Source organism: Elgaria multicarinata, chromosome 13, assembly GCF_023053635.1.
Source record: "Elgaria multicarinata webbii isolate HBS135686 ecotype San Diego chromosome 13, rElgMul1.1.pri, whole genome shotgun sequence".
Classification (NCBI taxonomy): Eukaryota; Metazoa; Chordata; class Lepidosauria; order Squamata; family Anguidae; genus Elgaria; species Elgaria multicarinata.
Genome location: NC_086183.1, coordinates 1117972 through 1128501, shown reverse-complemented (window position 1 = coordinate 1128501; position 10530 = coordinate 1117972). Strand labels below are relative to the sequence as shown.

At 45.5% G+C, this 10530-nt stretch overlaps 1 protein-coding gene across 5 annotated transcripts in view; it reads right to left on the bottom strand.

Annotated features, from left to right (window-relative positions):
* The window catches only part of RSPO1 (R-spondin 1), a 35749-nt gene continuing 25219 nt past the window's right edge, over positions 1 to 10530 (bottom strand). For 4 of the 5 annotated variants that reach the window (XM_063140198.1, XM_063140197.1, XM_063140199.1 and 1 more), the window contains 4 exons: positions 10236 to 10427; positions 8874 to 9023; positions 3484 to 3672; positions 1 to 673 (listed from right to left, as the gene is read on the bottom strand). In XM_063140198.1, the coding sequence (XP_062996268.1) occupies positions 525 to 673; positions 3484 to 3672; positions 8874 to 9023; positions 10236 to 10427 (680 nt within the window). In that variant the 3' untranslated portion in view covers positions 1 to 524. The remainder of the gene's footprint in view (positions 674 to 3483; positions 3673 to 8873; positions 9024 to 10235; positions 10428 to 10530) is intronic. The other variant, XM_063140201.1, reaches the window with a different exon arrangement.

Genomic DNA, 10530 nt, shown 5'->3' with positions numbered 1-10530 from the left:
TTGAAGCAATTTCAGAGCTGACACACCTGAACAAGTATCACAAACATTTAACACGTATTCTCAATGATACAGCTTGAATCACAATACAGAGGCCTTGAAAGAAAGCCTTTGTGCATTTCCAGATTTTCAGCAAACGAAGTTCAATCTCATCCTTTGTACTGGAAACTGTATTACGTTGTATTTCCATGGTGACTTCAGCTGGAGATGTTCACTCACTGGCCTTCCTTGAAGGACATGTTTTCTTTCCTTGCTGCTTCCTGATGTATAGTCTGGGGCACTCAAGAATGCCCCGAGAGTACCTTGCTGTTCTCTCAATGAATCTGGCTGTTTCGGATGTCCTATGCTGAATATGGAAGGGCCTGAATTTTTGTGTTTGTCCACATGTGGCCAGAAGAATCTGTCTGTCCACCCAGTCATATCTGATTTGTTTTTTTTGGGTGTGTGTGTGTGTTCTGGTTCAATAAAGCTTTCATATACATAGCAGCAGCAATGGAGATGGCCATCACACAGCTGTGGAGGGACAACTACTGAGCAGAGGTTATAGGCACAGCTGTTCCTCTGGGCTGGTCTCTCCTTCTCTTAATCCCAGACCTGCTTTCTTTGGTCTCTTTCCGGTTTCTATCTTCATTCATGTTGTCTTGCTTTCCTTGTTCTTCCTTTTTCTTTTTCCGTCCTGCAGCCAAGCAAAAGAGAGGCAGATGAACAAATTGACCAGTGGTTGAGTTGAACACAAGAACATTAGAAATTCTGAAATTAACCCCCTAAAACATGACCTGCAAACGCCAACTGAGAGCAAGCAGTGTGGTGTTCTTTCCATGCTATAATATATTGACTGAAAAGGGCCAAAATGCTTTGTAATACTTGCTCCTTCATGGGCTTTACAGAAATCAGCTGGATCCAAAGACAGGATAGGGTGCTTTACCTGTTTTTTGAGAAGTAGGTGGTGGATATTTATTTATTTATTTATTTAAAATATTTATTGGCCGCCTTCCAGGGCAGAAGCCCTCTCAAGGGGATGTACAACAGTAAAATTCAAATAATAAAAACTGACACTGTAATAAAACCAGCAAACATTCTAAAAAATATCAAACTGCAGCATAAGACAAACCTACAACACACAAGAGGAGCTACATTGAGTCCAACAAAACATAATCCGGAAGACCAAGCAAAGTAATAAATTTTCAGGGCCTTCCTAAAACCCTGTAATGATGTGGCCTGGCAGACCCCAATGGCAATGTATCCCAGTGTTGTGGGGCCACTGCAGAAAAGGCCTTCCCAAATGTACTGACTGCTAACTGCTCTCAAAGGCAGGCAATTGAGAAGGGCCCCCCTTGCTAGTCTTAAAGTGCAGGCCAGCTGATCCAGGTGAAGGCAGTTCTTTAAGAAATTTCATCCCAAACTATGTAAATCTTTAAATGTCCAAATCAGCACTTCAAATTGGGCTTTGAAACCTACAGTAACCATGGCAGTGTAGGCTTTATATGATCTCATTGCCTTGCCCCCACCAACACAGGCAGCCGCATTCTGCACAGCTTAAATTTATAGACTGTCTTCGAAGGCAGACCCACTTACAGTGTATTAGACTAGTCTAGTCTGGACGTCACTAAGGCATGGATGACTGAGACGAGGTCCCGTCCTCTCCAGTTAGGTCCGGCGCACCAGCCTAAGCTGGTGAAAGGCTCCCCTGAAAACCATGGCCACCTGAGAATTCAGGAGCATTTCCAGACTACACACTTGGTTTTTAGGTTTTTTTAGGGGGATGCAATCCCTCTTAAGGCCAGTTGTAAACTTCCATCCAGAGCAGTTGGTTTCCCAACCCATAGTACTTTGGCCTTGTCTGGATTTTTGACTTCTTTACCCTCACCAACCCAAGACAACTTTCAGCTACTGGTCCAAGAGTCCTGCAGCCTCCCTGGGATGTGTAGATGGAAACCAGAGGTAGAGCTCAGTATCACCTGCATTCTGATGGCACTTCAGCCCACACCTCCTGATGACGTCCCCCAGCACTTTCATGTAGATGGAACTTTGCAGCACCCCACAGGCAAGTGGCCGTGGGGTGAAGCAAAACTCCAGCACCACTTTCTAAGGCAACCAAGCCTGTTTTTTCCCCATAGCTAGGTCTGAAACCTGTTTGGAATGAATCTAAATAATCATTATCATCCAACACTGCTTGGGGTTTTGAGGCCACCTCACGCTCCATCACCTTGCCCAGGAATGACACATTTCACACAGGACAGTAGTTCTTGAAACCACAAGATTTAGATTTGGGTGGGTTTTTTTTAACATGACCTCCCCACTGCTTCTTTCTATTCTAAGCTGCATGAACCTCACTGTCTCTCAACGAGGCTTTGGTACCCAGCCCACCTCTGGCAGATTTCACAAGCCAGGATGGACAAGGATCTAGAGGAAATAGTAGGTGTCAATCCTCCAAGCAGTTTGTTTGTCTACATCCTCAGGTTGCACAAGCCAGAAGGTATCCATAACATGACTAGATGGTGCACTAGCCCTGTCCATCTCAGATTCTGTCAAAACAATGTGGCTATTAGGTGAGAGGCTAAACTCCAGCAATGGCCTTGGTGAGCTGAGTGAATCAACAAAGCAATAGTGATGCTACCTTGTCCCAGAAGGAAAAGGCACCAGGCTGCATCAATTACACCAGCCCTGCTCTGAGTGGCAGGCAAGAAGAGTGAGGAGGAGGAGGATGCCTCTATCTGCGGCTGTCCCTGAGGAGGGACCTGTCCCTGACGGGCTTATCCTCATGGCGCTGGGTTGGCACCGCTCTGCCGCCAGACCATGCACTGTTATCACTTGGTGCGTGGCAGTGTCTTTACAAGGAAGGCAGCGCGGGCTTTCTGGCGACCATTAGGCTCTCTGGGCTTGCCCCCTCCCCCGGCTTCCAGTGACCAATAGGAGGTCACCTTCTCCCCGAGAATGCCCCCGAAGTAGCTCCAAGCAAGGGCAGACCGGTGGAAGAGCCAGGCTGACCTCACTCTGGCTGGAAAAGTCAGGATAAGTCCCTGACTTTTTGGCCATGCATCTTCATCTCTTTGTCCCCGGGATGCTTCCACTCTGCGGCTGTGTCATATAACCGACGCAGCATAGATTCGGAATCACCATGGGACAAAGACGATGTCAAGACAGCCCCCTGGCAAATGTTTGGTCTGCTTGATAGAGAAGGTGATGGCCTTATGCTCCTGGCAGTGAGCTGGGGTTGTTTGTTTATTGGGTCATATCTGTTGCCTTTTGCCATATCTGGTTTTAATGTGTGTTTGATACAGTTTTATGAAAACACTGTCAGCTGCCTTGGGTGGTTTTCCATAAACAGAAATATGGGACATAAATGGTTTTAATAAATACATAAATAAATTCTCACTGGGGAGAAGCAGACTGGGAACTGCATGTTGGGTTCTTTCCCCAAGGGTTCATGTCAAGCAAGTGAAAGGGACAGGAGGCAGCAAGGAGGTTAGTATTCGTTCCATTCACCTTCTGGGCACTGGTTTCTCTGCACTGTGCACCTCCGGAGCTCTGTGGTGGCAGGACACCCAGACACATCCCCAGGGGACACCTGCAGGATCTTCCGGGAGCGCTCTTCGTTGCCTCTCCGGAAGCCACACAGCTTTCTTTTCTTAGAGCAAGGGCCCCATGGCCCCCACTCACTCATTTCACATTGTGCTGTCAAGAAGAAGAGAAATGAGGAGATGTTTCTTTATTTCAGCTTTGACATTTGCTGCTCCCCACCTCCCCACCTGCCACATTTTGGAACATTTCCTCATTATTTCAGTTTTTATGGTACCTCATTCTTCAGTTAATACAGATTGGGATGAATACTTTGAAATGTCTGAAAAACTAGGCGCATGCCCTCCCAATTTGGGTAAATTCAACAGATATTCATCAGACTTTCATGGGTGGAGGATTAATGTCACCAAGTACAAATCTCCAGAATTCCAAAAATTGGAATACTTCATTGTTAGAAATAACAACACTTTCAACATTTTTTCAGATTCTTTTCCACCTCATAGTAGCTAAACTTGTTGTTATTGTTATTACTTACTTTTCTATACTGCCCAACAGTCAAAGTGCTCTGGGCAGTTTGCAAAAGATTAAAACCTTAAAAATACAATATAAAACATAATATAGAAAACAACAATTTTAAAATCCCAGGATCAGTTAAAATTAGGGTTGTGCACAGCCCCCTCTCCCAACTCACCTTGGAGGCTGTTTCAGAGCCTCTGAAATGGCCCCAACTTGACTCGGGGTGCTTTGGGGCTGGGCCACCGTGCTTCAGAACCAAATCTGAAGCGAGGTTAAGCTCCCCCTCAAAATGGGTCAGCCCTTGTGGGTTCCTGAGCACCTGCTGTGCAGTTGCATTGCAGATGCCCAGACCTGCAGTCCATTGGATTCCCCATTCCCCCCTCCCCACTCACCCCCCCAAATCCGGAGCTGCTGCCTTTGCCATCTGTCCTCCTATATTAGAGCCCCCCAAAACAAGGACCTTGCCACCCCACTTGCTGGACTCCTATTATAAGCACTTGCATTCTGGGATGGTCAGGAAGGCAGCGGCAGTGGGGACGAGGGGTTAATTTGCTTCCGAGCCAGTTTCCGGGAGGCCTTATTGTCATAGCGATTAATTGTGGCTTGTTTTAGAAAGAAATGGGGCAGGGTGGGAAGGTTAGGAAGGAGTGAGTGTGCAACAAAACTCAGAGGAAGAGGAGAAGCGAGCACATGCCAGGCAGGCCAGGCTGAGGCTTCCCAAACAAAGTTTTCCGAGGCCTTTCTTGCTCACTCCTTTCGACATCCCTGCTGGAGCTAGATCCAGCTAAAGAAAAAAAAGCAAGCCAGAGGAGGAAAGTAGGGACCAGGGACTAGGTTGCTGCCTCTGCTTTCCCCTCCGCCACTAACTGCGCCCCGTTTAAATTAAGTATGTTTTAAAAGATTCTTCCATCAACTCACATTTGCCTTTTTGTGAATTGAATCTGGTAGGTAGAATATTTCTGTGCTGGTTGCAAAAAGCTTTTGGAGGCTTTTAATATTCAGCACATTGTCTTCATATATCTACTGGGCATGTTTAGCCTGGAGAAGAGAAGACTGAGGGGAGACATGATAGCACTCTTCAAATACTTCAAAGGTTGTCACACAGAGGAGGGCCAGGATCTCTTCTCGATCCTCCCAGAGTGCAGGACACGGAATAACGGGCTCAAGTTAAAGGAAGCCAGATTCCAGCTGGACATCAGGAAAAACTTCCTGACTGTTAGAGCAGTATGACAATGGAATCAGTTGCCTGGTGAGGTTGTGGGCTCTCCCACATTCAAGGCCTTCAAGAGGCAGCTGGACAACCATCTGTCAGGGATGCTTTAGGGTGGATTCCTGCATTGAGCAGAGGGGGTTGGACTCGATGGTCTTGTTAGGCCCCTTCCAACTCTGCTATTCTATGATTCTATGATTCTATGTTGCTTTTTGGTATCAGCCTGTTTTACCCAGTGTATAATAGTTCTGCTAACGTTTTACTGTTTGCTGTTTAACCTTCGCCTACCTGGCCAGCTCAGTCTCAGCGGGGGGGGGGGGGGGAGGCAGGCAGGCAGCCACGCAGTTTCAAGAATATCACTATCCTCATCCTGGTATGATCTTATTGCCTTTTTTTTGTTAAAAAATGTCTCTTGCTTTTTAAAAATGTTTCTTGCTGCTGGTAGTTGTTGATAATTTTCCTCATCACAAATACTTTTGTTTTAACAAAACCCATTCTCATCAGAGCCCAAAAGATTAATGTAAAAATCTTTTCATGGGGTTGTGACTGAATAGGGAATGCATTTCAGTCTGTGCAGCCGTGTTGTGTAAAAAATTATTTGGGCTTGTGGCCTAGAATCCATTTTGTTTTGCTGTATAATGAATCTCAATGATATTGTGAACATGTGGTTTTAAAAAATCCTTTCTATCCTTTTTGTGGTGCAAATTAACACATATTCCTGGCTAAATTCCTCCTGTTTGATAGGGCGCTTCTTTTTCTCCTTTAAACATGTGATTATGTAACCCAAACTCCCTCACTTGCAATCATTGACTCTTATTTGCCTGCCGCTTCAGTTTGCCCATTTTTGAAATGGGTTTCCTGGTCTCCCAACTCCCTTTAATTTAAATGTTGGAGAAGTGGTCTTGTCTATAAATGCCTTCATCTGTGTTGTGACATACCCTGGATAAATTGGTGTTGTTGTTTTTTAAAGACACTTAAAAAGCCTGTTCTTTCTTGGTTCTGGGAACATACTATGCTGCAATTATGTAACTCAAACTCACTCTCTCTTCCAATCATCGACTCTTATTTGCCTGCTGCCTCAGTTTGCCTGTATGTGAAATGGGCTTCTTCCTTTCCCATCTCCCTTTGCTTTCAATAAGTGGGCTCTGCCACAAACGGCTTTCTCTGTGTTAATTCTAGAGAGGTTTCTGAGAGGGGGTGACCCCCTTGGCTCTGCCTCCAGTGAAACCACATTCCATTCCACCAATTAGGGTTAGGTAACTGAGGTTTGGGGTGGGGGCAATCATAACTGCATCACACTTAAAACCCCTGATGCCTAAACTTATTCTTGGCAGTTTTCCAAACTATACTCTGGCACCAGCAGCCAGAGCCAGCTAGAACACCCTCAGAAGAATTGATCTGTTTATTCCATGGATCTCTTCCTTTTTTTCCCCTCAGGAGAATAGGCCAGGAAAAATTGAGAGGGGGATGGAAATAATTAATCTGTACCTTCTGCACTGAGCAGATGGCCTTATAGGCCCCTTCCAACTCTACTATTCTATGATTCTATGATTCTCCAGGTCTTTCTTTTTTCTCCTCAGAGAATTAGGACAGGAATGGTGGGTAGGGAGAATTTACTCACAATGCAAGCCTATGGATGTTTACTCATAAATTAATCCCACCATATTCAATATCTCTTATTTCTTTTATTCCATATTACAAAGGCAAAGGATTGCAATAAAAAACCACCCAGCTTCATCAGGAACTTCATCTTAAAAAACTTCATCTTTTGGATCTTTAGACTACTACTTCACATGCATTAGTTTTCCTAGGTGTACAGGGCCAAGGTGTCTCACTTTGCTCTTACTTTCCTTACACTAAGAGTCTACCTTCCTGGTTCTGCCTGCACTGGTTCAAAAGTAACTGTTTTCTAAAGAAAGTGTTCTGTCTTTTTAATCTGCACATCAAGGAAATGCTTGTGTAGTGACTCTACCTTGTTTGAAAGCAGTTTACCTTACATTAATTTGAATTTGGCTAATATATGCTATATTTTAAAAAAACTAAACTAATCAATATATTGTTTATTTCAAAATAAGTTTTAATATGAGATATTCCATTATTTTTCTTTCAGAGATCTTAACATGTGGGACGCAGCTCGCCCACCTAGAAATATGCTTTCCCCCTTCTGTGTCCCTCCTGATTTTTTTTCTGGTGCCACCGCTGGACGCGCTTTAAAAGTAAGATGAGGGCTCTGTAATTTTCATAGATCTACGGAAGCAAACTACAGACATGGCCCTTTACAGCTGCTGTAGTTTATGACCAAAGATCTATGAAAACCCAGAGCTCCCATCTTTTAAATCTCAGCTCTAATGGAGGAGGACAGATCGAAAAGGTAAGTCCTGGGGGTGAGCAGGGAGGAGGGGAGTCCAAAGAACTCATGGTCACCCTCACATTGGCTTTCCTGTGCAGGTGGGCAGGCAGGGGGAGTAGCCTACCACCTCCTTGAATTGGCCCGAGGCACTTTGGATCTGATCCACTTCGCCTTGGGCCAACCTGGTACCACCTCATATTTGGGCTGAGGCGGGCCAAATCAGCCCACCTCAGCTTGGATTTGGGGGTTCAGCCCAAGGCGGTGCACAGCCCTGGTTAAAACGTCATCATATGCTGTCAAATGCCTGGGAGTAGAGGAAAGTCTTAACTTGGCAACAAAAGGATGACAGAGTTGCCACCAGGGGGACTTCAGCAGACTCCCACCCCTCTTGCTTGTTGCCATCCTCCGAAACTCCCTCCAAGGAGGAACCTAGAGATGGGCCTAAGGTCATTGTTGTGGTGTATGGGTAGGTTCATATCAGGAGAGGTGCTCTGTCAGATTCTTTTGGTCCCGAGCCATGTAAGGCTTTATAGATCAAAACCAACAGCTTGAACTGGGCTCAAAAACATACAGAACAGATGTTATATGTTCAAACCTTCTGATCCCATCAATCGTTCTGGCTGCTGCATTGTGCACAAACTGCAGCTCCTGGACCATCTTCAAAGACAACCCCATGGAGAGTGCACTTTAGTAATCTAACTTGGAAGTTATCAGAGTATAGGACAGGGATAGGACAGGGATAACCTGGCCTCAGAAGTCTATACTCTGAGGTCAGGTTATCCCTGTCTAATAAAATCTTGTAGAAGGCACTCCTTACTACTGAGGATACATAAGATTCAAGTGGCAATGATGGCTTCAGGAAAACTACCAAGCTATGAACCTGCTCCTTCCTGTGGAGTGAAACCCCATCCAAAACAGGACAAACACCCTCCACCTGATCAAGAGAACCACCCACCAACAGCATCTCAGTTTTGTCTGGATTGATATGCATCAATCACCCTGCAAAGAAACTGCATCCACTCTGGAGGCAGCTTTGGTCCCAGCGATGAAGCAAACAGCCCTGCCACAGGACTTGTAGGTTCGATGTTGTGAAGAGGAGTTCCAGGAAATGTAGATGTTTATGTAAAAACCACAGTAGCCGCTTGTGCATCATTGGGTAGGGGAGTGCAGGAAAAGTGTTCTCTTATACACTCATACCTCCAAGGCCAAATGGGCCTGAGTTACTGAGCTAGACATCCAGACAGCTTGCTCCCACCCCCGCTGCCACACGATAATACTCACCAGGACTGCTGCATTCCATAGTACCATTGGCAGCAGAGAAGCCCTCGGGGCAGGTTGCATAACATCTTCCTTTGTGCAAGTACAAGCCTTCCTTACACTTCGTGCAAAAGTTTCGGCTGAAACAGTCCTCACAGTTGTCAATTTTGCATTCTGTGTCCAGTGGGAGAGAAATAAAAATAACCAGCTAGAAATGTCCTAAGGGAACTTTTCCCCTACAATATCTCTAGTCTGGCTTTCCTGCTACTAGATTCCAAATTAGGTGATTAAAAGAGTCCCACAAATGACTTGCATTAATTATGATGACTGGGGATGGAGTGGGAAAAGTGCATTATCTCTGATCTTTTTAAAAGCGAGATTACCAGGGGAAGGTGTGGGAGTTGTCCTGAAAGATGACAGCGTCATGTGAAGGATCCACTAGTGTGCAATAAATCACTCACGTAGAATGTTTTGAAACACCCCCCCCCCAAATCTAGAAAACTGTTTGTGTCCGCTAGTGTTGGGGGTGGGGGCTAGCTGGGGAGGGGAAAAATGCTACTTTCTGGCTTGTTCAGGAGATGTGGAAGCGGTCATTTTCTGCCCTGATCCTTCTCCATTGTCTGCCTGAAAGCCGAACTGTAGTTGCTCTCTAATGTGTTATATTCTGCATAATTATGCCTGCTTTTAAAGGGATCCTTCCTGAGCAATGAACACCCAGGACGCAGTGGGCACATTTCTCTTTTGCAATGGCCCATTTAATAGGATTCTTACCAACCTGTCCATTAAAAAGAGCTCTGGAGAAATCATTCAACACCCTGGGATCCAGGCGTGGCTATGGTGATGAGAGTATTTTCTCTGCCGTTCTACAGAAACACTTGTTGAAAGGAACTCTTGGAACCCCTTTTGGTATTTTTCATTCATATGGAGCTCCAAAACCCACCTTTTATATGAAAGTTACAGAAGCACATTTCTCACTGTAGTTTAGACAGCTGACTAACACCTGAGTAAGTGTCAATTGTCCAAAAAACAAACAAACAGAAAGTGCAGAGAGAACATGATCTGAAGTCCTTCTTCAGGGTGCTTTTAGTGTTGGAGGGCTCCTAGGGTTGCCAATCAAAAGGCCTTGTGCAGCTCCTCCATCTCTCCCTCCTTAACAGATTTTTTTGTGGTGGGAAAACATGGGAGGGCTAGAAATGTGTGGACCCCTCCTAAAACTCTGTGTTTGTGACAAGGCAATGGCACACACACACACACACACACACACACACACACACACACACAAGATCTGGTCTGGAGTAACTATCAGAGCAATGAAGGACTGCTGGTTGTGAAGCTCATTTTCCATGGAGCTGCTCTTCCTCCCCTTCCCCCATCCAAAAGACTCACTCATGCACTTGTTCATGTCTGGATTGCGCACATCAAAATAGCCCAGTGGACAAGAAGGCAGGCAGATGCCAATCTGGCGGATGTCGTTCCGCTCCAGAAGGATGAAGAGTTTGGATGAGCACTTGAGGCACCCGTTGAATTCGGAGCACAGGTCACACCCTTTAGCACAGCCCTGGCTCATCTCTGTGCTGACTGGAAAAGACAGAGAGAAAGGAACAGTGCAGAGCAAGATCACCTGTCAGCTACGTGTGGATTTGACAAAGATCCCCTGGTTTCCGTGTCTAGGAAACAGGCT